General features: G+C 36.5%; 1 protein-coding gene across 1 annotated transcript in view; it reads right to left on the bottom strand.

The window, feature by feature from the left end:
* Window positions 1–1352: 1352 nt before the first annotated feature.
* The window catches only part of LOC145667423 (uncharacterized), a 136491-nt gene continuing 111756 nt past the window's right edge, over window positions 1353–26087 (bottom strand). Inside the window, exons 7-9 of the mRNA XM_081734913.1 lie at window positions 17198–17373; window positions 12359–12485; window positions 1353–1659 (exon numbers count right to left, since the gene is read on the bottom strand). Coding sequence (XP_081591039.1) covers window positions 1439–1659; window positions 12359–12485; window positions 17198–17373 — 524 coding nt within the window. The 3' untranslated portion in view covers window positions 1353–1438. The remainder of the gene's footprint in view (window positions 1660–12358; window positions 12486–17197; window positions 17374–26087) is intronic.

Raw genomic sequence — 26087 nt, 5'->3', positions numbered from 1 at the left:
TAAGTATGATATATCACAGTACATTTTGATTAATTTCTTCATGGTACGGGTTCGAGACTATTCCATTCTTATATTAATATTATTAAATATTGATACATATTAGTTAATGGACCTTTTCTTTAGTTAAGCTAATTTGCGACAAGATCCTTGGAATTAAATAATATATATTACTTGGCAACGCTTAGTTTTCTTGTATAAATGTGGGTAAGAAAGTCTGCAATCGTGATTCACATTTTTGATTACACTCTCTGATGCTCCATATTGTTCTATGATGAGTTTTCAATTATAAGAATGCGTCACATTGTATATTGCTTTTGTCTGATTAACCAAATAACATTAGCTTTACAATATTTTTCATCAGTGAAATTCTCAAAGATTATACAGGACACTAAGTTAGGACTAACCTATAAGCACAGGATTGCAGATGCAAGTTTCAATTTATTTTCAGTTATCCCTAGTATAATTACAACCGAACGAGACCTCTACGTACAATCAATATTGTATATGTGTGTTTTTATTTCACATATTGTCGGCCTTTTCACGAACTGGCGAATATTCCATTTTCCATGCATTACAAACCGGCAAATATGCTAAATTTTGATTTAGAGAAACGACATTGAAAGCTGTGAATCGTTTACTTGAGGATTACTAAAAAAAACTATTCGAAATTTAATAAAAGCTTCATACATTGTCAGAACGAAGTGCAAGTTGTTGCAATATAAACGGTGACAAATTCTGCACATTTGCTGTTTCATGATGCATGGGAGTTGGCAGTTTGTGAAAACATCTATTATATATTGATAGATAGATATATGTAACTCGGTAATAGACTTAACTACATAATTACTTGATTGTAAAGTAGAAGAAAACATGTTCAATAGGCCTTGAAGAATTAACACCCAAATGACAAGGACTGTATGTGGCACGTTACTAGCCTACAGAGGACTACAGGATATACTTGCTCGAGTTTAACGAAACACAGAGAGTCATTGAACAATTACTAAATGAATAAGTTACTAGTTTTAAACAAAGAGCATCAGCTTAAATTTCGGTCACTATTTACAGCCGCAGATTAAGGTTAAAACAATACTTAAATTAAGATAAGATTAAACTAGGAACTAATTCTGACTACACTGGATATATAGCATCCACTTGCAAGCTTTTGTGACTATCGTACTGATCTTTAAGCTATAAATTAGATTATTAGAATACTTAAAAGTACTTTGCTCTATTTTTTGCTTACAATTTAAACCCATTTAAATACCAGTACCGTATGACGTTTCATTATAGAAGAGATTAATATGAATAAACTGTAAACCAATAATATATGAAAGTAATACATATTTGGCATGGTGGTAACAATTGCTGGTATTTCTTACAGCAAATTTAAATGTTACAGTATAGGGATGCAACCTTATACTAAATTCTATCCTGGGCACTATTCCGCCTGTTTTCCTAGGATGTTGAAGAATTTCGTAAGTGTGCTCTGAATACATGGTGCTTGTTGGTAGCGCTCATTCGAGGAACGTTTACACACTTTGTTACATACTGATGTCAGCACGTGCAAAATATCTTTTTCTCGATCTTCACATTTTATTCGTTGTTTGAATTCTTCAATTACAGCATCGAAAAAGTTAGCATGTAAAAATGATCTAAATCCTGCATGAAAGAAGAGGAACAAATGTTAAAATATAAGTACGTTGTGATCTTACATCAGACTTGGCTGAAATATGAATTTGGCATTATGAAAGTAGCTTATTAAAGTAGCAGATATAAAAGTCGCAGTAAAATCTTTAAGTGTTTACGTGAATGAAAACATATCACTATATGACGAAAATATATCAATATATATTACACGAATAAAAATATATCACTCAGCACGGTATCTTAATTTCAATAATTTTAGATCATCTTAAGTAATAGAATGCATTTCAGCAGTATTTTTGCTATTACTGAAACCTTCAAAATCACATAGAGTAGCTTTTCAACTTACAAAAAACTCTATCCTGCAATACGACCATATTTAATTAAGTGATTGTTACAAAATTCTCATTCTTTCTTACTCCTGGCTTTTTTGATCCACAATTCATTACTTCGTCTCCGTAGTGCCTTCCAGTTTCAAACAAAATTTTGTGTGAAGTGATGGAATAATATTCGGTCACTTTGGCGCTGACAACTTTTTTCCCCTTTAAACCACTAGCCCCCAGGTTCAGACCTTATAGTTTCTTTTATAAATCTATATCGCATATAGGTCTATATGAGTATTTCGGAACTAGCAAAAGTACCGTTCTTCTCACACGAAAGAATAAGTTTAATGGATTGAATGATTGCCATCATTGAAAGTCGCTTAAGTACTGAGGAGCAAGAACTCCTCCGAAGTGATAACAATTCAGAAGTAAATCATCAACGTATATTTATCAGTATAAGTTTTATTAGTAGATATTCATTAGCATATGTTTTATTTACAATATACCAGAAATAATTTTAGAAATGTCAACCTTCCATTGCAAACTTTTGTTTAAAACTTTATCGTGTGTGAAAAAAGACCAAATTGGCCGTGTAAGCACGGAAACGAAATGTTTGATAGCTTAGTATTATATAATAGAATATTATGATTTATGATTTCAATTACAGAGAATAAGTGAACTTTCTTTTTATTGTTCAAACGCGAAACCTTAAAAAAACATCAAATAGGTCTTGGTAAAAATACATGCCATTTAGAGTGAGGCAGCGTTCATAGAGTGATGAAAACTCACATCGTGTATATGAAGAACTTGTGTATTAAACCACATTGGAGTTTAATTATACAGGAGAGAATACCATTTATTATGCAATGTTTCATATAAGTTTGGTAAATGATATCTTCCCCATCTCATCTATTTTTAAAAGCGCACCAAAGAGTGTTCATTAGTGATCGTAACATGCCCCTCAAAATGAAAGCAGAAATAGTCCTGCTTTGAATCCATAATAGAACATGTTTGGAACACTTTCTGCTTTAGAAAGCAACATAAGATTACATATGAGAAACCCTATCTTAAGCTCAGGATTCAGACAGTGCTGAGCCGCAACAAAGAGTTCGAGAGTGTCCGAACTTTTTATCCAGAGTCATTGCAGATGATGAATCTTGGGTCTGTGGTTATGACCTAGAAACGAAGCAGCAATAATCATAATGGAAGACGCCATGCTCTCCAAGACGGAAAAAAGCTCGATAATTTCGCAGCAGCATCAAGTCGATGATAATAATTTTTTTCGACATTCGAGGAATTGTGCATAAGGAATTTGTTCCACGTAGTCAAAATGTCAACGGGAAGTTTTAGTGCGAGGTTATGAAGAGACTGAAGGAAAATGATCAGCGCAAACGGACAGTGTTTTGGCAAATGAAAGACTGGTTGCTGCACCATGATAACGCACTCGCGTACACCTCGCTCGTTGTGAGGGAATTCCTGTCCAAAACAACATGGCTACGGTTAGGGGTGTTCCAAGAACCGGTTAACCGGTTTCAGTTCGGTTTGTAGTCTAAACCGAATCAATCGGTTTGGACTCCAAACCGGTCCGGTTCGGTTTGGGAACGGTTCGGTTCGGTACGGTTTGGGAACGGTTCGGTTCGGTTTGGGAACGGTTCGGTTCGGTTCGGTTTGGGAAATGTTCGGTTCGGTTCGGTTTGGGAACGGTTCGGTTCGGTTTGAAAACGGTTCGGTTTGGGTATGATTCGGTTCGGTTTGAAAACGGTTCGGTTTGTAAAGATTTCGGTTCGGTTTGTACAATGGTTCGGTTCGGTTTAAGAACTGTTGGGCCCTTTTTGAGGACTGTTTTGTTCGGTTTCAGTTCAATATTTGAAATCGACAGAAATGCAGTTTGCATTATTAGCAACCGTCCACCCAGACATTATAATAATGCTGAATGTTACGTTTTTCGGTATAACTTTATTCAGATTAAAATTATTTCGATATTACTGAAACAATTTAGGGGTCGTACTTGTGTGGGTACTTTTACTGTTGCTTTGGATTTTGGAATAAAACCCTTAATATCAGTTGGAAGACAACTTTACGGCAGGGGCGGATTTAGGAGATACCGTGCTAGGGGTGGCAGTTACTTGAAGGGTCGATGATGTTCCAGGAGAAGCTACGTTTAGAATGAAACATTAAATTCGTCTTGAAATGACTGGGGGGGGGGCATGATTTACACCTGTATGTGAAATATATCGTGGTGTAATATTATCAGGTAACCAAGAAAATGTATGCTGTTTTTGAGAACAGTTACTTTTGTCGAGTTAGTGTAGTCAAATTGATTCTGATGACGCTACACAGTATGGCGCTAAATTCGTTGTACAGAAACAGAGGGGTGATTCCTGAGGGCAAAAATAAATAAATAAATAAATAAAATAAAAGTTCCAGTACACATAGGACAAAAAGCGTGTCGTTTACGTGTTATAGGCTGCCGAAAGCGTGGGAAAACAAACTTTAGAGTTAAATATTGCACAAACTACTGATTGCAGACGTGATGTGGCATGATATCGACAAAATATCCTAACCTGCTCTATCCAAATTTGCAGTTTTCAGATTTGTGCAACGGCAGCACAGGGAATTTCCTGATATTTTATGACGTAAATTGAGTGTACAACAACATGTAAAGGACATTTCACTGCCTGGAAATAATACTACGTGGTAGGTCAGTACTGATACATGAAGATAAAAGATGGCGGATGAAGTAAAAAATACTGTGTGTGGTTGCATACCTCCTCAAAAAGTACTAGTAAAGTCGTTGTACAAGAACTCACTGGAAACTTTACGTTTCTAGAATGTGAAAATACGTACGGCACAAGCCGATAAGTAACAGAAAATAAAGAAATTCCGGTTGCTGATCTGCTCATATTAATGATATTGCAACGATTTTGAGAACGCATCTACCTTTACAACTACAGTAATTGAACAAGAACTACAGACAAATAAAGAACGCGTAATAATAATAATAATAATAATAATAATAATAATAATAATAATAATAATAATAATAATAATACACATAACTGTTTTAGCAGGGTTGGCAAAAACCATGGTTTTTATTGAAAAAACAAAAAACAGGTTTTTTGGTTTAAACCAGGTTTTTTTGGTTTAAACTATTTGCTCTATGTATTTATATCACATATGGACAGAAATAAGCTTGTTTTGCCTTGGTGTTAGTATGCAACAACTGGGTTATGCTGAAAGGAGTCACATAAGCTTAAAGCGGAATCCAAACCGCTTCTCGGCTTACATCCAAGAGAAATTGTCCTCCATTTGAACTAGAAACCGAGACTAATTGGCCACAAATGCGATACGTCTGCCGACTCACTCACGAAGGACTCCTGATTAAAATACGTTGATTGATCTTTACATATTTGTTAATATAATCGTCAAGAGTCATTAGGACAGAAGGACAAAAAGATAAACAATTGCACAATTTCAAAGTACTGCAGAGTACAGAAGAACTAATTTAGTCCAAGTCAGTTCACTACGACTTTTATTAGTCCAAGTTAAAGAAATATAACGACTTACTTTGCATATCAGTAAAAAAAGTGATCAAAGATACGAATTATTTGAGTCCACTTTGGCTCTGACCCATTTATACATAAATAGTTACCAAAGATTCTTGTTATTTTCAATAATTGCCTCTCGTGGGGTTTGTATGGCCCCCCTCCCCAAAAAAGTACGGCATTTCGATGTATTTTATCAATAGTAAACATTATTAAAACGAAACAATGTTTAGAATTTTCCTTTGGTTCCATAACAATAATAATAAACTATAAAAAAATCACAAAAGAAACATCCATAAAGTTACATAAAAAAGGTTCCTTTTGTAATATAATCCCTTTGAGTAAAGAATGGGGAATTTGGGTCTGAATATAGTACGACTAATATATGGGAGTGAAACGTGAAAATCCACAAATGTGTGTTCATCAAGATTTTACGAATAATTACACTTTTACAAACATTTTTCGTTTTTTGGTTTAAACCAGTTTTATTTTATTTTTTTTTGAAAAAAAAAAACAGCTGGTTTAAACCAAGGTACGTTTTTTTTCAATCAATGTTGTAAACTGACGGATATGAAACAAAATATTCCTTCCATTCACGATATTTGTACGTACTGTAACAAAGGCCGATATTTCTGGATCCAAATCGTATAACGGGACTGCATACAGAAGGTAGTTGTAGGGAGCAAGGTACAGAGGGGAGTCTTTGTTTACATGGAAAGAGGATGGTTGTCAGAACGGATACTGCAAAAGGTGTTCAAATTTTGAACCCACCACTTCAATGCAAAGGTTACAGCGGCGTCGAAGGGAAAGACGCTGTGAACGCGTTGAAACACTCCTGCCGTTTCCTGAATGCTCCACGCTGCAGCAACAATTCGAGCAACCAAATCCTCCTCTGGTTGCACAGGCGTCGCGTAGATTAGTTGTTTCATATGGATCCAGAAAAAGAAATCTAAGTGGTTAAGGTCGGATGAGCGAGGTGGCCAAGATACCGGTCCTTCTCTGCCGTCTATTTGTTCGGAAAGGATGCGTTGCGACAATTTCGCACCTCCACAGCAAATGTGCAGGAGCACCGTTGTGCATAAACCACATGTTTCGATGAACAGCTAGTGGCACAGTCTCTAGTAGTTCAGGCAGAATCTCTTTAAAAAATATCCAATACTCCCAACCGGTTAGGCATTGTGGTAGTAGGTACGGTCTGATGAGAATTATCAACGATTCATGCCCACACATTCACAGAACACCGTTCCTGATGGGCACGAGTTGACATTCCATATGGGTTTGCCTCAGACCACAAATGTTGAGTATGAGTGTCATCACCCCATCATGGGAAAACATAGCTTTATCTTTGAAGAGAACACGAGACATGAAGCGGGATATATTAGCATGGTTCGCGTAACCACTGGACAAACTCCCGCCTACGTGGATGGCGTGTAATGCATGCACCCTTTGGACATGGTAAGAGTACATTTGATTTTCGTGAAGCATGTTCCAAACCTGCCGATGATGGGTGTTAATTTCAGCAGTTACTACCCGTGTGCTGGTGGACGGCTTTCTCTGATCTCAAGCAAGAATTTCCTCCTCAAAAGTCACAGTCCATACGGTTCTGTTTCGTCTAGCATTGGGCCTGTGTGCTTCCAGCAATCCTGTTTCTTGTAATCTTCGATCTACACCTGAAAACGTTGCGTGATGTAGAATTCTAAGATTAGGAAACTGTTGTCTGTACACTGTTGTGCCACACGGCCATTACCGTCAGCTTTCCCGTATGCCAGATCAATGTCTGCCAATTTGAATTGAATTGAATTGAATTTCTCTTTATTTCAGCGGGCGAGGTTCAGCCGGAGGCTGCTCTGCCACCTAACTCTTGTCATCATTACAAAGAAAAGAAAGAAAAAAACAAAGACACAAATAAGATACAAGATACAAATAACAACATAACATGGTACATTCAATAATACTAAAGATAAACAAACCACTCAGTAAATGTAAATGTAAAAAAAAAAAAAAAACTAATATTGTTAGTCCAATTTCTTACCAATTTCAGTCCAATTTCATACTGTAGTAAACATTTTATGTGTGCCAATGCTTTGTCTCTGATCTCTAAATAATAATGTTTGGAGTGATGATTTAAATGAATTGTATGGTTTGTCAGTGATTGACTGTGGTAGGGAGTTCCAGATTCTTACTGCCGAAATTGAAAATGCCTTCTCTGTTATTTTTCAAGAATGCCGGGGCATATTCAGTTTATTACTTCCTCGGGTATTATAACGGTGAATTTCTGATCTACATGTTAATTTATGATGCAAATAAGGTGGTGTTTTATGTAAATTTATTTTGTATAGTAAACAACAGTATCGGAGATATCGTCTTCGGGACATGGTTAGGATATTGTTTTCATTAAGTACCGGCAGAATATGCTAAGACTTTCTGTAATTGAGAGAGAAGCGTAAAGAGTAATTCTGTATTTTCTGAATTGCTCTAGTATTTTGAGTGGAGAGAGAGCTACCATATGTTGAATCGCAGTAGTCGAACAGAGGCAAAATGAGAGTGTTAACAAGATATAGTCTTGTTTCTTGCGACAAATAGACTTTTAATTCATAAAGCTGTCGTAAGATGCGCTTAGCTTTAATACACTGTTCAGAAATGTGTTTACTCTAGCTAAGCCCTTGGTCTATTATTAAGCCTAGATCTTTTACAATTTCTCACGTGTGTACTCCTTTATTACCTCTGTAATCACACTCGTTGGCACTATGGTGATGAAATAAAGAGAAATTAAAGTGGGAAATCGTAGATGTTTTTTCGCCATTGTGTTCACTGTCCAGAATCGAAGATAGCGAGATTGCAACTTAGTGCAACTCTTCTGTCAGAGAATGATATTTATGTGTACGATTAGCAAATGTACAAAACCTACACCCTCCATTCCAAAAGAAACCGAACGTTTTAAAAAAACAAAAAAGCAATGTACATTTTGGAACAAATCATTTTTATTAATCAATGTATTCCCCTTCTGCATCGATACACATATTTGCACGCTCCAACAAGTTGTCAAACGACTTCTCCATGTCCTTTATTGGAATGGTCTTTAGGACGGCGGTCGTCGCCTTCTCAATGGCATCAATCGATGCGTGCCACTTTCCTTTCATCGCCAAATGCAGTTTCGGGAACAGATAGAAATCGCACGGAGCGAGATCTGGTGAATAGGGCGGATGATGCAACCGAATAATGTGATTTTTGACCAAACATTCAGTTACAAGTCGCGAACAATGTGATGGTGCATTATCGTTCAAAAGAGTCCAACTGCCGATTTCGCGATATTCGGACCGAATACGACGAATTCTTGCCAGCAAACGCTTCATGACGCCCAAGTAAAACTCTCCAGTGACTGTCTGGCCGGGCTGAACAAATTCTTTGTAGATAATTCTTTTTGAATCGTAAAAACAAATCAGCATCACCTTAACTTTTGACTTCACCAAGCGACTTTTTTTGGGTGTTCCTTCATCCGGCGCTCTCCATTCAGCACTTTTCCGCTTTGTTTCGGGCTCATATTCAAAACACCACGTCTCGTCACCAGTTACAATCGATTTCAAGAAGTTTCGATCCTGCCGAGCACTTTTAACGATGTCTTTGCAATGCGCAATTCGATCAATTTTTTGGTCTTCGGTGAGTTTGTGTGGTACAAACCGCGAATTAACCTTCTTAAGGCCCAAAACGTCGGTCAAAATGCGGTATGCGGTTGTTTGAGAAATGCCTAATTCCATTTCAATAACTTTCACCGACGATTTTTTGTTATGTTTGATGAATTCACGCACTTTTTCGATGTTTTCTTCCGATAATCCGGTTCTGGGACGGCCTGATCTTTCGTCATCATCCAGCGTCTCTCTACCCGATTTGAATCGCCTGAACCACTCGTAAACTTGCGTACGGGATAGACACTCATCACCATATGCATTTTGTAGCATTTGGTGCGTTTTACTAAAAGTTTTACCCAGTTTAACACAAAACTCAATTGCAGCTCGTTGTTTGAAACTCATTTTCCGACCGATGTACACAACACACTGACAGTTGAAACGCAATAACTTTGTTGCCGTGCATCCAAATGTTATGACATTTATACCAGTTGTCAATGAGGGACTACGCCATCTACCGGTAAAATATTACAACAGATGGCACTAGTGGTACTATTTGTTTTCAAAAGTTCGGTTTCTTTTGGAATGGAGGGTGTACATCGTGACGGAGAAGATACCACACCCAGAGCCGTAGCTACGGGGGAGGGGGGAGGAGCTGGTAGCAAGAGGGCGCCGAACAAGCAATAAGAAAAAGGGAGTGTTGAAAATGAGTAAACGATGTGGTGCCCCGTAAAAGTATTGGCGCCCTATTAAATCAATATTGTTGTCGGTTTGCAAAGAAATAGATTTGTTAAAAATGTTCTTGCTCGCTACGCTCGCAATCCAAACATTTCAGTAAAACTCACAAGAAGTTTTTGCTTATTATTTACAGAAAGTAATTATATAATGATTTGTTAACGATGTGATATACAAGGTGCCGAGTATTGACTTACATTGTACGTAGGAGAGTTTTCAAAACCAGAAACGGTCAAAGTCTGAAATATGTGTTCGGGGTTTTGATGATAATGAGTCTGATTAGTTAATCACGCTTTTCTTATAATATTGATCACGACGGTGAGAATGAAAGTATGAAAAATGAGAGAAATGAAGACACACATGCAAGCTGCTATTTGAGCAGCGGCGGCCACTGAAGGGGAGCCAATGTGCCGTGGCACTACCACAAATAATACAAAAAATAATACAAATAATATTTGCATCTTACTAAATAACAAACTTTTTAATTTTATGCACAATACTTTTCTTGCAACGTCATCATTGCTCACGAGAAGCTGGCTTGAGTCGCGCTCAGTGATTCAATGCGCTCAGAATTACTCGCAAGCTAGCATCACATAGGCCTATCTCTACTCTGTTTGTGCCAAGTTCTCCCGTGCTCTCCCGACTGTTCTAAAAATGGTTTGTGCGCATGCTCGTTAGTTGGAGAGCAGGAGGAAAGTACGGAGAAATAACTAGCATTTTGTGCCACGATCGAAGGTGGCTCGAAGCGGGAGATTTGTTTCGTCTTATGTTTTGATGCTCTAGGAAAGGGGGCTTTGATTTGAAGTTAAGTCGCCTGGAATTCTAACATGTGACTCCTGATTCACTTGTTCCTATTGCAGTGTTTCCAAACTAGTTACTTATTACATATCAGTATGTACCATCTAGATTTGACCCTCCCAAAAATCGATTTGGAGTTTATTTCGTTATTGTGTTGTCAACCCAAGTATGATCCCTTCTGATTGAAACCTAAGCACATTGTGGGCCTGAGTGTTTGTGGTGTTAAATGTGGTGTGTGTATGTAACTTGCCAATTATTTATTTTTGCGAAGTTTTGATGCTGAGTATTTAAGTGTAGCAGGGGCGGATCCAGAACCGACTTCTGGGGGGACGGTGGGTTGTCATACTGCTACTTAGAGCTACTTTTAACAGCTTCAAACTCTGGGATGGGTTTATTTATATATATATAAAATAAGAAAGTTTATTCTTCTTGTTCTGTTTATTATTGTGCCTTTACATGTATTTTTTTTTTTTTTTACGGATATGCACTTATTTATTGTTACGTTTTGGCACTACCATATCATATACTCACGAGCCGCCACTGTATTTGAGCAGGAATATTAAAAGTGAAGGTAAACAAGAAGAATAATAACATTTTCGAATTTGAAGCAGTTGTAGAATGGGGGCTTAACAGGTCAGAACTTAACCCAACGAATTTCATCTTTTTCAAAGACTGATCACTACCAGTGATGGTTTTTTATTCCGTTGACAAATGAAATGCTTCTAATTTGAAGGAATTTATTGGGATCATTTCTCCATCAAATACTTGTATTGCCAGGATTTTTTTGTGCATACGTGGTATCTGATAAATGGTCGTATGACAGTTTAGTTTGTCAAAGTTCTACGGACAGTTCTGAACGGTACGATTCGGTTTGTGAACGGTTCGGTTTGGGATCAGTTCGGTTCGGTTTCGGTTAACCATTCCAAACCGGTTTAAGTTACAAACCGAAACCGCGGTTTACGTTTTCAGGAACCGTCCACCCCTAGCTACGGTCCCCCACCCTTGCTATTCGTCTGACTCCTACTCGTATGACTTCTACCTGTTCCCGAAGATGAAACTCGCGTTGAAAGGGCGAGATTTTAACTGCATTGAAGGCATTCAAAGGGAATCTCAGCAAATGCTGAACACCCTTCAGTCTGCGGACTTCCAGGAGTGTTTCCAAAAGTGGAAACAACGCTGGAATCGTTGCATACGTGCCGGAGGGGACTACTTTGAAGGTAACGGAAAACATTAGGACGTACGTATAGATTTCTGACTTTTATAATGACATTGTCGGATATTTTGTGGAGCACCTGGTAGGTTAATTTTCTTCTGTAGTTTAATATGCCCTTTTGTTTGAAATATACTTGTTTTATGTTATTTCGAAACAAGTTTTTTTTTCATATAAGATTAGTTTAGAATTTTATTTTCAAATAATACCAAAAATGACATTATATTGATTAACTCAGTGTAATAAAGAACGACGAACTCCGTCAGGTAAGATTTTTCACCTTTGTGTTCGTCAGAAGAGAGAAAACAGAGCAGTGATAATCTTCTGAAATAGCAAATTCAAATATGAAACCAATTACGCTTATAAATGTACATTAGGATCATTGACTCACAACAGTATTCACTGATACCTGTCATCCGTGGAAATTTTAATTCCTAGTAAGTCACCACAAAATTTCTTTACGAGTTGTTTTATACTTACTTTCAAAAGTAGAATACATTGTGAGAATATCAGGAGAGTTTGGAACAATATAGAAATCTTTCCGCTTCCCACCATCTACTCTACTAGGAATTTCCACTCCAGGATCCTCCCATTTCCCTTTGCAAGCCTTAGAAGATAGAGAGAAATTTAAAAACAATAAAAATTTATTTTCATACTGCCATTATGGGTTTCATCGATCACACTTGAGTCAGATTCCTGTGTACTAGGAAAATAAGACCAGTTAATTTTATTATTTTAAAATTGTCAATTTTTATTTAGGTAATCTATATTATTTAGGTCACTTAAATAAGTTACTAACTTGTAAGCTTACTTCTTATCATTGGCGCAAATCCCGGGGGGATGCGAAGGACATGTTCCCCTCAATCTTGGAATTGGGGGGACTTTCCCCTCAATAATCCGATTTGAAATGTGTTTTTTTGCCTAAGTAGAAACATACCAATTATAAATATGCATGTATTCAGATTTCAGAATGTGTTCATGACACTGATTTGTAATACTGATATGCACCACTATTTCATCTACATTGTCTGATATGTAATGTACAACAGGTTCACCTCAGAAATCAGATTTATCTACCGTAATATGAGTCTCATTTCTCCGCCCCCCTCCCCCAGAATAAGCCTCAAATCTGCCAGCCTCCCAATGTTGAAAACAACCAGTACATTTGAATTAAATTTGTTACTTTTTAAAATGTCTTTAGACGTCTGTGATGTGAATGAGGAATTGTTCTGGAAATGATTAGTGCCTGGTTTCGGAAATCGAACCTACACTTACCGAATGCAAAGGCAACGCTTTACGAACCGAGCCACGGCCGCTTTGTATGGGTATAATTTTTCAGAACATAATTAGCTTGCTGCTTTAGATCAGGAATTTCTTTAGATCAGGAATGAAATGAAATCTTCGAGTTTTACATCCAACGTTTATGCCGGTTAGGCTAAACGAGGCGGTGATGATAAGAAATGAATGACATGGTGGAATGAAGAAAGTGGGAGTAAACAGGAGAACCTCAAGAAAACCCACGCGCACGATGTTTGTTCACCACAAAGTTCACTTGGCGCGAGCTGGGATCGAACCAGAAGTGAACGCTCTACCACTGAGCCCCCACCCCAATTTAAATTGTCAATATAAATTAGTTTATACTAACTTTATTTAAATTAGTTTATATTTAACTTTATTAATATTCTAAACCCATGCACCAGTGGTGAACGCTCTACCACTGAGTCACCGCGGCTCAGACTACTCTTCGAGTGAATGATTTTTTTTATGTAATCGTAACCAAATTCACATTGTGCGCGTTATATTCCGAATATTTCTCGTATAGCTATATCCGTTTCGGTACTAGGGCCAAGAATTTTTTTGTTACTGAAATGCAATTTTAGTTATTTGTTATCTTGTTCTTTAAAAAAAGAAAGAATAAGAAAATAAATTTAATCCAAGACAAATTTAATTTCCGATATTCCGAGAATTTATGTTAATATTTAACATGTATTGCGCTTAGTCAAAGCGTGTTTTGATGTATTGTTAATTTTTTGCTTCACTTTGGTAAGCGTGAAGTTTCGAATTTCAGTGTTTCAATGTTTCTTTCGCGTGTTTTTTTTTCAAATACAATGAATAAATGTTCTGGTCCTCTGTCCAACATTAGTACAAGTCGAATTCATTTTTAGTCAGTTATATTGTGTATTTCGATTTCCTCCGAGGCTATTTGGAGACAAACTAAGGAATCGAAAACGGGACTTATAGATAGTATGTTATTACCCTCTTTCATACATGATTTCACGGACTGATTTAGTGTACCGGACTTTGGACAACAAAATGATTTACCTTCGGTAACGTTTTTCGAATCCCGGAAGGCATTGTAGGTAAAAAAAAAAATCAACTCTTGGAATTGAGACTCAAGATATTGAACCCAAAACCTGTTATAAAAGTACTCCATTGAAAACAGGTACACACCTAAAAAAAATCCATAATCTTTATAAGATTGGTGTATTTGGGAAAAAAGGCGAATAGAAATCGAATTCAAGACTATCATGTCTAGAGGATGTATCGTTTTCAAATCCAGGACCATTATAAACTCATGTTTCTTTCCGCAGCAGGACAAATGGGAAATGAATTTATAAAGGTCAAAAATCAAATAAATTCTGTTACAAAATTGGGTGCCTATCGAACAGGGACATAAGACATCAAACCCCGGACTCGTGATGTAGGAACAAGAGAAAGCGTTGCCATTTACTTTTGTTTCGCAATCTAAGAGTTGGATACGTTTAAGGTAATAGGCCCATATTTCTTCCCCGTTCCTAAATCCGTCCCCCATGCGTTCTAACCATGTATGGTAGATCTGACATCGCCGGTGAGCAAGACGCATGCAGCACCATCTGATCAGTTGTTTGTGAGAGTGGCTGTCGTCGAGGTGTGGCAGTTTGCGAGGAGTTGAAATTTCTATTGTTTTTGCCGAGGTAAGTTCTTGCAGTGTCAAGTTTATAAAACTATAAAACTGAATCTATAAACAATGTGTGAATGTACTGTGTTGTATTATCGTTGTGGATTAACGAAGTTGTAATCCACGTATCGTTGTGGAGTTGTGGTTCCATATGTTCGTGGAAACGTACCACCATGTTGCATGTAGCAATGCTCCTAATTTCGTCCCCTGTCATGTTCCCTATTCCATCTCGGGGGGCGAAATTGAGCACTCATTTTGTGCTTCTGTTTTTTGTCCTTTCAGATGGCGCCAAGAAAACAATGGGATAAGGTATCAATGAAGAGGGCAATTAATGCAGTGCGCAAGAGGGACATGGGTTATAAAGCTGCCAGTAAAGCCTTCAACGTCCCTCGTGCTATGTTAAAAGACTATTGCAAGAAAGGAGGACATTTAAGTACAGTATGAGCTAGTGGATACCAAAATAGAGAGTAAACCAGTATTAAGTGCAAGAATAGAAAAGGATTTAGTCTCATATTGTCGCACAATGGAGGAAAGTTTTTACGGTCTAACTATGAAGGATCTCCTTCGAATGGCATATCAGCTTGACATACGAAACAACATTGCAAATCGTTTTCGAAAGTTGAAGGTGCTGCAGGCCGCAAATTGATGCGGTTTTCTTCAAGCGACATCCCCAGTTATCGTTACGAAAACCACAGCCCTTTCTCTTGCTAGAATTGCAGGATTTGCCCCTCAAAATGTTGAACATTTTTCTCAATTTTAAGACAGGAACTAGACAAAATAAATCATAACCCTATGCGATTGTACAATGTCGATGAGACAGGAATATCGGTTGTACAGCATAAGTCAGTGAAAATCGTTGCCCTAAAGGGTAAAAAAAGCGGTGCAGAGAGAGGAGCTTTGGTTACTCTCGTCACGTGCATGTCAGCTGGTGGCCACTATATGATGATATTTCCAAGGGAACTAATGAAGGCTGAACTACTCGACGGTGCCCCCCTGGAACCATAGGTGCTGTTCACAAGTCAGGTTGGACAACTGCTGCCTTGTTCGAAAAATGGTTTCAGCACTTCATATTTATTGTAAAACCTACTAAACAAGATCCCGTGGTGCTTATCTTAGATGGGCACTATTCTCATACGCGCAATCTCAATGTGATTGACACAGCAAGAGAAAATGGAGTGTCCATAGTTTTTTCTATTTTCTATTTTTTTTTTTTTGTTGCTAAATTCAGTTGAAGTTGGGTGAAGTTCAGCTGTCATTGCTAAATCTGAGTTTTTCTATTTCTATTTTTTTGCTAAATTTAGTTGAAGTTGGGTGAAGTTGAGCTGTCATTGCTAAATCTGTTTTTTTCTATTTTCTATTTTTTTGCTAAATTCAGTTGAAGTTGGGTGAAGTTGAGCTGTCATTGCTAAATCTGAGTTTTTTCTATTTTCTATTTTTTTTTTTTTTTGCTAAAATCAGTTGAAGTTGGGTGAAGTTGTGCTTTCATTGCTAAAGCTGAGTTTTTTCTATTTTCTATTTTCTTTTTTTTTGCTAAATTCAGTTGAAGTTGGGTGAAGTTGAGCTGTCATTGCTAAATCTGAGTTTTTCTATTTTCTATTTTTTTTTTTTTGCTAAAATCACTTGAAGTTGGGTGAAGTTGAGCTTTCATTGCTAAATCTGAGTTTTTTTTCTATTTTCTTTTTATCTGTGTTCATCATCATTACATTGTATGTATTGTACACCGATCATTTCATGTCAATACAGTAACATAAGTTTGTGTAACTACAGTGTGTTTTTCTCTTTTCATTTACTAACACCCAGGGGACGAAATTAGGAACCACTTTAGATGTAACTGCTATTCTGTTTGTTGTTAGAATTTATTTTTCTCTCTCTAACCTTTCGCTGTGCATAGATATAATTATTATCAATATGTACTAGAATAACGACAGATTGCGTGTAATTTTTTTTGCCATCCATGCTACTTCACAAAACTCCTCCAGAAGGCCAATTTGGGCCTATTACCTTAAGAGTTTTTGGCTTTTCTTACAGGTGCTATCGTTTCTGGATTTTATAGTTTGTAGGATATCGTACTAACGTTCCACTATCTATTCTTTAGGGCAAATGAGATGACGAGAAATGAATTGTGATAGGACAATACGTAGCATCCAATCCTTAGTTGCATTCGAACCAGTGACAGAAGCTTTGTGATTCCCACCATCAGCTTCAGAATCTCAATTTTGCCAGTCATTTCATACAATAGCTTAAACAGAAATGTTGTAAACCAGGACTATGTGTATATCTTATTGTTATCCATGTCAAATGTATAAGGTAACAAGAAAATTTTCTTTAAACGCTTATTACAATGTAAATAAAAACAACTAACACATTTCTGTAATGCTTACATCGATACAGAAGATCAGTGGCTTTCCAGCAAGTGACTCATGAAACTTGGATTCAGTAGTCACACATTTCCATAAATCTTGAACATTGTACCAACAATCATAGGCAGCAAGATCACCTTTTTCATCACCATGAGTTATTATACACACTAATAAACAAGCATAATTGTCTAACTTAACTGCAAATAAAAATGGAAAATAATATAAATTGTGAATATAGAAGAACAAATAAATGAGCAACAATGATGAAAAACATATAAATGCAATAATAAATACTTAATATACCGTAAACCGGGTAACTTCGTCATGGTTGCAATGTTGTCATATTACAGGCGTTCGTGCCGTCATCAGCAGCGAAACTAAAGTGTTGTAGTTTTTTCACTTTCAGGAAAGCTGGAAACATGTCGAGAAAGTAGCAGAAAGTTGTTGGAGGCCGCAGCTATCAAACCTATCACAAGGAAAAAATGCATAAGGCATGAAATCAATAGTGTAGGGAAAATCCGTCTCTTACGCTTCAAAAGTGAAAGGTGTGACGCGAACGACCCTCCAGGACAAAAAGCATGAGCGTGATGGTGGAACTGTGGAACGACTTTTGACGTTGGACGAACTGAAAGAGAAAGCCATTGCTGATACTCTTGTGGAACTTGCAGCGTGGAGCATTCCATTTTCTAGGCCTGGCATCGTCCTACTCCTCAAAACGTACTTGGATAAGAAGGGAACCAGAATCCAGAAGTTTCGAAACAACGTTCCCGGTGAAGATTTCCTAAATAACTTCACCTTCACAATTTGGCCAAGCGGCTTGCCACAAACATCACTTCCGCAAGAGCTGCCTTGTCTACAGACGATGTACGGAACTTCTTCACAAACATCGAACCCCAGGTGATCAACACGCCACCGGACAACATGTACAACTTTGACGAAACCAACATAATAGACGACTCTGGATCAAAAAAAGTAATTGTTCCTCGATTTACCAAGCGTGTTGAGCGAGTTATGGATCATTCGAAGACGAGAACAATAACAGAACCAAAGACGTTCACTGCATGTGCGCTATTTGTGAGGATGATAGCTGAACACTTCATAAATAACCCATATTACCGGTATAAAACTTTGTACTGTAACTTATCACATTAAAACTGTAGGAATGTAGTCTTTTGTTTTACTTGGCAGCACTCAATAAGTGCTTGTAATACCATACCGTATGGTATCGGTACTTTACGAACCTTACAAACCCTTCATATCTGTTTTCCGTATGTCGAATTTACCCCATACCTGAGAACACTTCGTCAATTCATTGACAAACACCTACCTGACAAAGTTACCCCATGTGGCGGGGTAATTTTGTCAGTCAATAAAGTATCAATTTGACAACTGTAGGAACGAAATATATTTATAACATTAATGGTACAAATTCATTACGATTTAGATGTGCATACCTCATGGATTTCAATGATGTGTATCCAGTGTTGCAGAGCTTACATAAAAAAATATGCTTAGAACCTGACGAAGTTATCCCGGTTTATGGTACAATGTTACCTCATTCACACTACACTGAAAAATTATTTTTTATTCTTTTTTTGTATCTGGAGGAGAAATACATCATAAATATTTTCTAACATGCTTTGGTTTCAAATTCATCAATTTAATATAATTTTCCTCCAACTGTATGTACTTTCTTTTATGTAGCATTCACTTACGATGTTATTTATTGCATTCACAACATTGGAATACTATATCAGTTTCAGTAAGATCTTCGTCACATTATACAGAGTGTGTTCTATACTGTAATGTTTAAAGTGCAGTGGTAAATTTCATAATCTACTGTTTTCAACAGATGTCACAATTATATTAGTTCATCATTGATATCATCATTATCATTATTAATAAATTATTAGAAATAAAGAATTAATAATGATAACGGTTAGGTGATTTATATAGTGGGAGAATTTGGTTGGTGGTGGAGATTTCATTTATTCTCAATATTAACTTTTTATATATCGCAAATCAGTGAACAATATTCTATTTTTGGAAATAAGTTTCTCATATCGTAGTACAAGCTTAATACTTAAACTTTAACTTATATTTTATACTATTACGAAAAGACAGAGTAATCTATCAACACTATTTCGTATTCTTCTGATTACCCTACTGACTGTTACTACAAAACGTGTCGTTATTTGTTAACTAAAAACTACCATTATTTAAATAGCTTTCTTCCAACTCAGTCTTCTAACAATTACTACATCACGCATGAGAACAAAATGGACTGTCTATGTGTAAGAATAGAAGAATGGCTGGCTCTCTTAAGATAATTTAAGAAACGTTTATTTGAAATGGAAGAAGATAGTGGCTGAAAAATTGACTTTGAAAGACAGATGGTTAAAACCAACATGAAAATAAGACGTTAAGTAAATGCGAAATCGTGAATATTACTCTATATGTTTTTATTTTAGATACAATTATCGTGATGTTCCTAAAGTTTTGGTAGAATTGCTTTAAGTTGAAGGGAAAACTAAACCTATTAATATTTTATCAGTAAGATTCGGGGTATATAACTTTGTCCATTTAGCTATTCGGAATTATCTGTAGACGTAATTAGTCTCATACATTGAGATTTTAAGTTAATTAATCTGTGAAAAGAATACATATCCACTCTCAGTTTATTTATGTAATGACAAATTTCCATTATTATATAAAATTCAATTTGAGCGTTTGTAATCATGTTCAAGGAAATGTTACATAAATATCGGTTTTACAGCTTGAGGTATAAAACGATTTTTTATATAATTTCACTTTACAATTCTGAGAAATAATGTATCAAATTTTATCTTAATGAAATACTGAAACGAAGACAGTTTTACCTCGAGTTTTAGGCGCTTAGGAATTAGGTGACTGGAATATCAACAGATCCATCTGTCATTTGTATTTACAGGTCAATGTGCTGTTTTTGTTTACACATTCATGTGTCATTTTTATTGATACGTAAATATGTCATTCTCATTTACATATCCATGTGTTATTTTTATTTACAAGTTCATGACCCACTTTTATTTACACGTTCACGTGCTATTTTTATTTACATCTCAATGTGTCATTACGCGCCCAAACGTCAGTTTTATTTACGCATTGATGTGTCATTTTTATTTACACTTCCACGTATCAGTGTTCATTTACATGTCCATGTGTCAGTTTTTATCTATACGTCCATGAGTCATTTTGTAGTATAAAGTACGAGTACAATAAGTACTACTTTATCCAGGGTAAATATGGAGTTCACGGGATACATCCTCAGAAACCCCATTGAAGCTGCACCTATAATGCCTACCAAACACACAACGACAATTGGAATTTGCTACCTCCTTATACCTTCTCAACAAAGAAGCGGGAGTGTATGACATGTTCTGAATTTTCGATAACTCGATGAATCTGATTTCATTTTAATGGCTAATTTACTTGTATCTTGAAAAGTTGATGTTGACCTTTAAACCATACACTCATATTTAACGACTTCTGCAGGGGAACACAACAGTTATTTAAGTCCCCTGTTTTACAAATAAATCTGTTCTTTTGTCGCATCAAAAATAATTCTCTAGTGTTTTGATGTTACGTAATTAAAGGAATCCGTCGCTCAAAAGTATTTGTTAAGAAAAATTAACAGGCAAACACGTTTAGTAATCGATCGTATTTTTCACGTGCTGTCAACAAAACACAATTAAAATTACTATTAAATATTACTAAAGAACATCTACGCAGATTAGTTGCAAATGAAATGCATAACGAATTATAAAGGACTTTATATGACAACTAGAACCTGAACTGTTTCAGTCCAAGTAGAACTCTGAAAGAACTCAATTGAGCGAATAGAGCCGTTCATCAAATTCACTAAACAATAACAGACTATTGTTTACACAACATGAGCCATATTTGTCAATATTAAACGTTTTCTACCACTATTATTAAAACCGTAAGACAGTTTCGCATTGTTACAATCTTCCTGTTACCATCTAATATTCTTGTCTTGTCTTGTCTTCTACACTATTAACAGTGTCCAACTTTCGCACCAGGTTTTTCACCCCAATGTGCTGTGAACGCTGACAATTGAAATAATTAAAAATTTGAATAGAGTTACAGTAGTTCACTAATTATAAACGCTGGAAGCGTATATATATTGAATTAGGTGACATTGTTAAATGTTACTTCATCTGGATTTAACCTATATTTGTCAGTAGTAGCTTTGTCTAAATTTAAAGTGGGTTTCTTGATTGAATTGTAGATAGAAACTCGCTAAAGCTCGCTGGGGGCTCCGCCCCCAGACCCCCGGTCACACCTTTGCCATGAGGTGTCATGTTCTAGAAAACTATTCCTTCAGGAATTCACTTCCCTTTACAGCAGACACCTGTTACGAACACATACTTCAATTCAACCGGTATTATTCCTTCCATGTAACTTTGAAAAACAAGCACAAAATTTATTAGAAAGAACTCTATTACTACTTCTACTCTGGCAATCATATGCATGGCTTATTATGTACACTTTGCCCACACCTATACATGTTAGAGACAATAACAGAATTTATTTTCTCAAACATAAACAGCGGACACTGTCTTCCAATAGCCTACCTATTAAACCTTGCATTTTGCGAAAACACTCACTGTTTACAAATGCGATTTTTGCAACCTTTCAAATAATTATTCGTAGCATTTTTAATATTATGTTTTGCAGTGTAATTTAGTACAATGTATTATAATAGTGTCCTTGAAGTTAATTGTACATATTACCTGCAGGAAAAGTAATTCATATCTGTGATACAAGGGTGGGAAAATATTTCAGGCTTCCTGCACATTTATTCTTGTATTTGCAATGAAGACTACAATTTACTAGATAATTTACAAATATGAATATTGTTGGAGATTGTTTAATTTTTTTTTCATAGCATTTGAGTGAACACTACTTTTGTACTATAATGTAGTACAGTGGATTATAATGGAAACCTTGGGCATAGTTCTACATATTACCTAAGCAAGATTTCTTGAAAAGTTTCATATATACTGCAAAAATTCTTGCAGTCTCCCTGTATATTTATGTATATTTATATCAATGAAGATTACAATTTGTAGGTGATTTACAAATATGATTATTGTTGGAGGCTTTTTAAACATTTGTTGGTAACATTTGAGAGAACACTACTTTTGCACTGTAATATAGAAAGTCCCTTATAATTGAATCCTTTGGCATAGTAGTACATATTACCTGCAGCAAGATTTTTTCAAATATTTCATATTTACTGGACAATTTCTTGCAGTCTACCTCTATCTCTCGTCTTGTATTTTTATGAAGACTAAATGTGTTCGTAATTTACAAATATGAATTTTGTTAAGGTTTTTTAAACATTAGTTCATAACATTTGATTGAACACCAGTTCTTGCACAGTAACGTAGTACACTGTATTATAATGCTGTCCTTTGGTACAAAAGAAATAATTGGGCAGCAGGACTTGTTGAAATGTTTATTTATACTGGACAATTACATACAGTCTTCCTGTATCTTTCCTCTTATATTTTCAATTTCACCACTTTCTACACTGTAGTAGAACATTGTACTAGAATCGTGTCTTTCTAATTTCTTATTACAATGAAATAAGAAGACATCATTTCCTTAATCATCCTAAAAAACACATATATAACACGATTACTATTCCGATTTTAGAGGTGTAATTCCACAGACGCGGGCCCGCTACGTACCAGTATTATGTGCGCAGTAAGTAGAAAGTACCAAATATAAGGAATTGAGTAGTGTAGGGGAAAGACGTGAGCCTACTGTGCAGAAAACCTGGGTTCGATTCCCAGCCAGTTTTTCTCTCACTTTTTCTTTCTTCGAAAGTGTATTTTTATAGCATAGGTGATTGAAAATAAGCTTGACTCTATTATATACGGCATTTCATTCCAACCGGACCCACAACCAAAACTATTAAATCGAAAGGGGCACTTTTCCACGTATCTTATAAATATGTAGGCTGCCGACGAGACAATTTTCAAGAGGTGTCCATTTGTGTGTGTGTGTATGAGCGTGTGTGTGCAGTGGCGTACGCAGGAATTTATTTCGGGAGGGGTCCAAACTCAATATCAGTGTATTTTATATTGAAATTCCTAAACTTGTCCCAAAAATTAGGCTAAATTTACACAAAAGTTGGAATTTCGGGGGTGGTCCGGACCCCAAGGACCCACCCCCTGCGTACGTCCCTGTGTGTGTGCGTATTTCCTTAAAATTAATATTTTATGCTTTCCCTTTGTGGTATTCACTTCAAATTTGGTATTCGCATGTATCTTAACGAGGGACATAAAAGGGGAGAGAGATATTTTGCAATCATTTCCGGTTTGAAGTAGACACTGTTGTCGCGAGACAAAATGTATTGTTGTCTTGTATGGACACTATATCCTGAAAATAATGCCCAATGTTTCTTTCAGACTCTTTTTGGGCGACACTGCCTCCTCAGAGCGCCCCTGGCGACATCAAAATAATACGTTTATAATACAGTAACAAATAGAATGTTATCAGCAGTGCCCCCGGGGTAATACTCCCCCCCGAACATTGCTTCCGATAGAGACACTGGTGATGCTCCATTTCCAAAGCTGCATATGTTTGATTTTAAATACTTCAGTATCGTCTCGAAACTTTACACGAACATACTGCCTAGTTTCGAGACGATATCAACAGTTAGTGTATAAATATATTCTTTTCGTCTATGTCTGTAATAACGAAAATATTTTGTTCACGCAATGCCAACAGAAACTATTTTGATAAAACGAAGCAATGTGATAAGAAAAAAAATGTTAGATAAAACAAGGTTCGGCGGGGAATCGAACTCAGACCTGCTACTCAGAAAACAAACACTTTACCGCGGAGCTAACTCACTACGTTGAATTCTGTTTCATTTATTCTCCTCAATATACCACATAAGATTCCAAATGAAGGCAATTCAAAAATATGGCAATTTTGCATTCAAGATGGCGACTTCTCCAATGATTTGTTTCTTCACTTAAACTGAACTATGTCCTTAATAACATAGCGAAACCTCGCTTACCTACCAAGAGCACAACTTACAATTTTCATGGTTACAAATTTTTGAGCCGCCATTTTGAATCGAAGATGGCGACTTTTCCAACATGTCGGATTTTTCCCCTCACATGCCCTGTAATCTACACACTTGAACGCAATTTCGTGATTCCACCATATCTACAAGTTGTGTAGAATTAGACGCCCCCTTATAACATTCCTAGCACTTTCTTACACCGAACATGACTATTTTTTCAAGTTTAAGGGCGGATTGGCAAACTACGCATCAGAATAAACATCACCTCGAAATTTCAACGTCCTACATACAGCCATTACAAATTTCACATTTTTTCGATTTGCGCCGCGAAACTAAAACGAATTTTAATGCTCTTTTTTCTATCATAAACTATGTTCCTAGCTTCACTGCCTGACAAAATATGACGTTTCTATGGTGTGCGGAACTACTCTAAAAACCAGCATTTCGAAACGACGAAAAATTTCGACACTTCATTTACATGGAAAATGTCGCCTTTTTCGTGATATCGGAATTTTCCCATTACTCACATCCCATGACGAACAAGAATGCAAAATTTGGTGTTTGTATGTTTTGTGGAAGTATGCAAACAATTAAGTGTGTTTCCGATTATAGAGGTATATAATTCCACGGACGCGGGCCCGCTACGTACCAGTACTATGTGAGCAGTAAGTAGGAAATCCAAAATCTAAGGAATTGAGTAGTGTAGGCGAACGACGTGAGCCTACTGTGCAAAAGACCTGGGTTCGATCCCCAACAAGTTTATTTCTCACTTTTTCTTTCTTCGAAAGTGTATTTTTATAGCATAGGTGATTGAAAATAAGCTTGACTCTATTATATACGGCATTTCATTCCAACCGGACCCACAACTAAAACTATTAAATCGAAAGGGGCACTTTTCCACGTATCTTATAAATATGTACGCTGCCGACGAGACAATTTTCAAGAGGTGCCCATTTGTGTGTGTGTGTATCAGCGTTTGTGTGCAGTGGCGTACGCAGGAATTTATTTCGGGAGGGGTCCAAACTCAATATCAGTGTATTTTATATTGAAATTCCTAAACTTGTCCCAAAATTTAGGCTAAATTTACACAAAAGTTGGAATTTCGGGGGTGGTCCGGACCCCAAGGACCCACCCCCTGCGTACGTCCCTGTGTGTGTGCGTATTTCCTTAAAATTAATATTTTATGCTTTCCCTTTGTGGTATTCACTTCAAATTTGGTATTCGCATGTATCTTAACGAGGGACATAAAAGGGGAGAGAGATATTTTGCAATCATTTCCGGTTTGAAGTAGACACTGTTGTCGCGAGACAAAATGTATTGTTGTCTTGTATGGACACTATATCCTGAAAATAATGCCCAATGTTTCTTTCAGACTCTTTTTGGGCGACACTGCCTCCTCAGAGCGCCCCTGGCGACATCAAAATAATACGTTTATAATACAGTAACAAATAGAATGTTATCAGCAGTGCCCCCGGGGTAATACTCCCCCCCGAACATTGCTTCCGATAGAGACACTGGTGATGCTCCATTTCCAAAGCTACATATGTTTGATTTTAAATACTTCAGTATCGTCTCGAAAGATTACACGAACATACTGCCTAGTTTCGAGACGATATCAACAGTTAGTGTATAAATATATTCTTTTCGTCTATGTCTGTAATAACGAAAATATTTTGTTCACGCAATGCCAACAGAAACTATTTTGATAAAACGAAGCAATGTGATAAGAAAAAAAAACGTTAGATAAAACAAGGTTCGACGGGGAATCGAACCCAGACCTGCTACTCAGAAAGCAAACACTTT

Source organism: Thermobia domestica, chromosome 1 (genome assembly GCF_964235325.1).
Source record: "Thermobia domestica chromosome 1, izTheDome1.hap1.1, whole genome shotgun sequence".
NCBI classification, from domain to species: Eukaryota; Metazoa; Arthropoda; class Insecta; order Zygentoma; family Lepismatidae; genus Thermobia; species Thermobia domestica.
The sequence above is the reverse complement of the archived record's forward strand: the minus strand, read 5'-3'. Positions and strand labels throughout refer to the sequence as shown.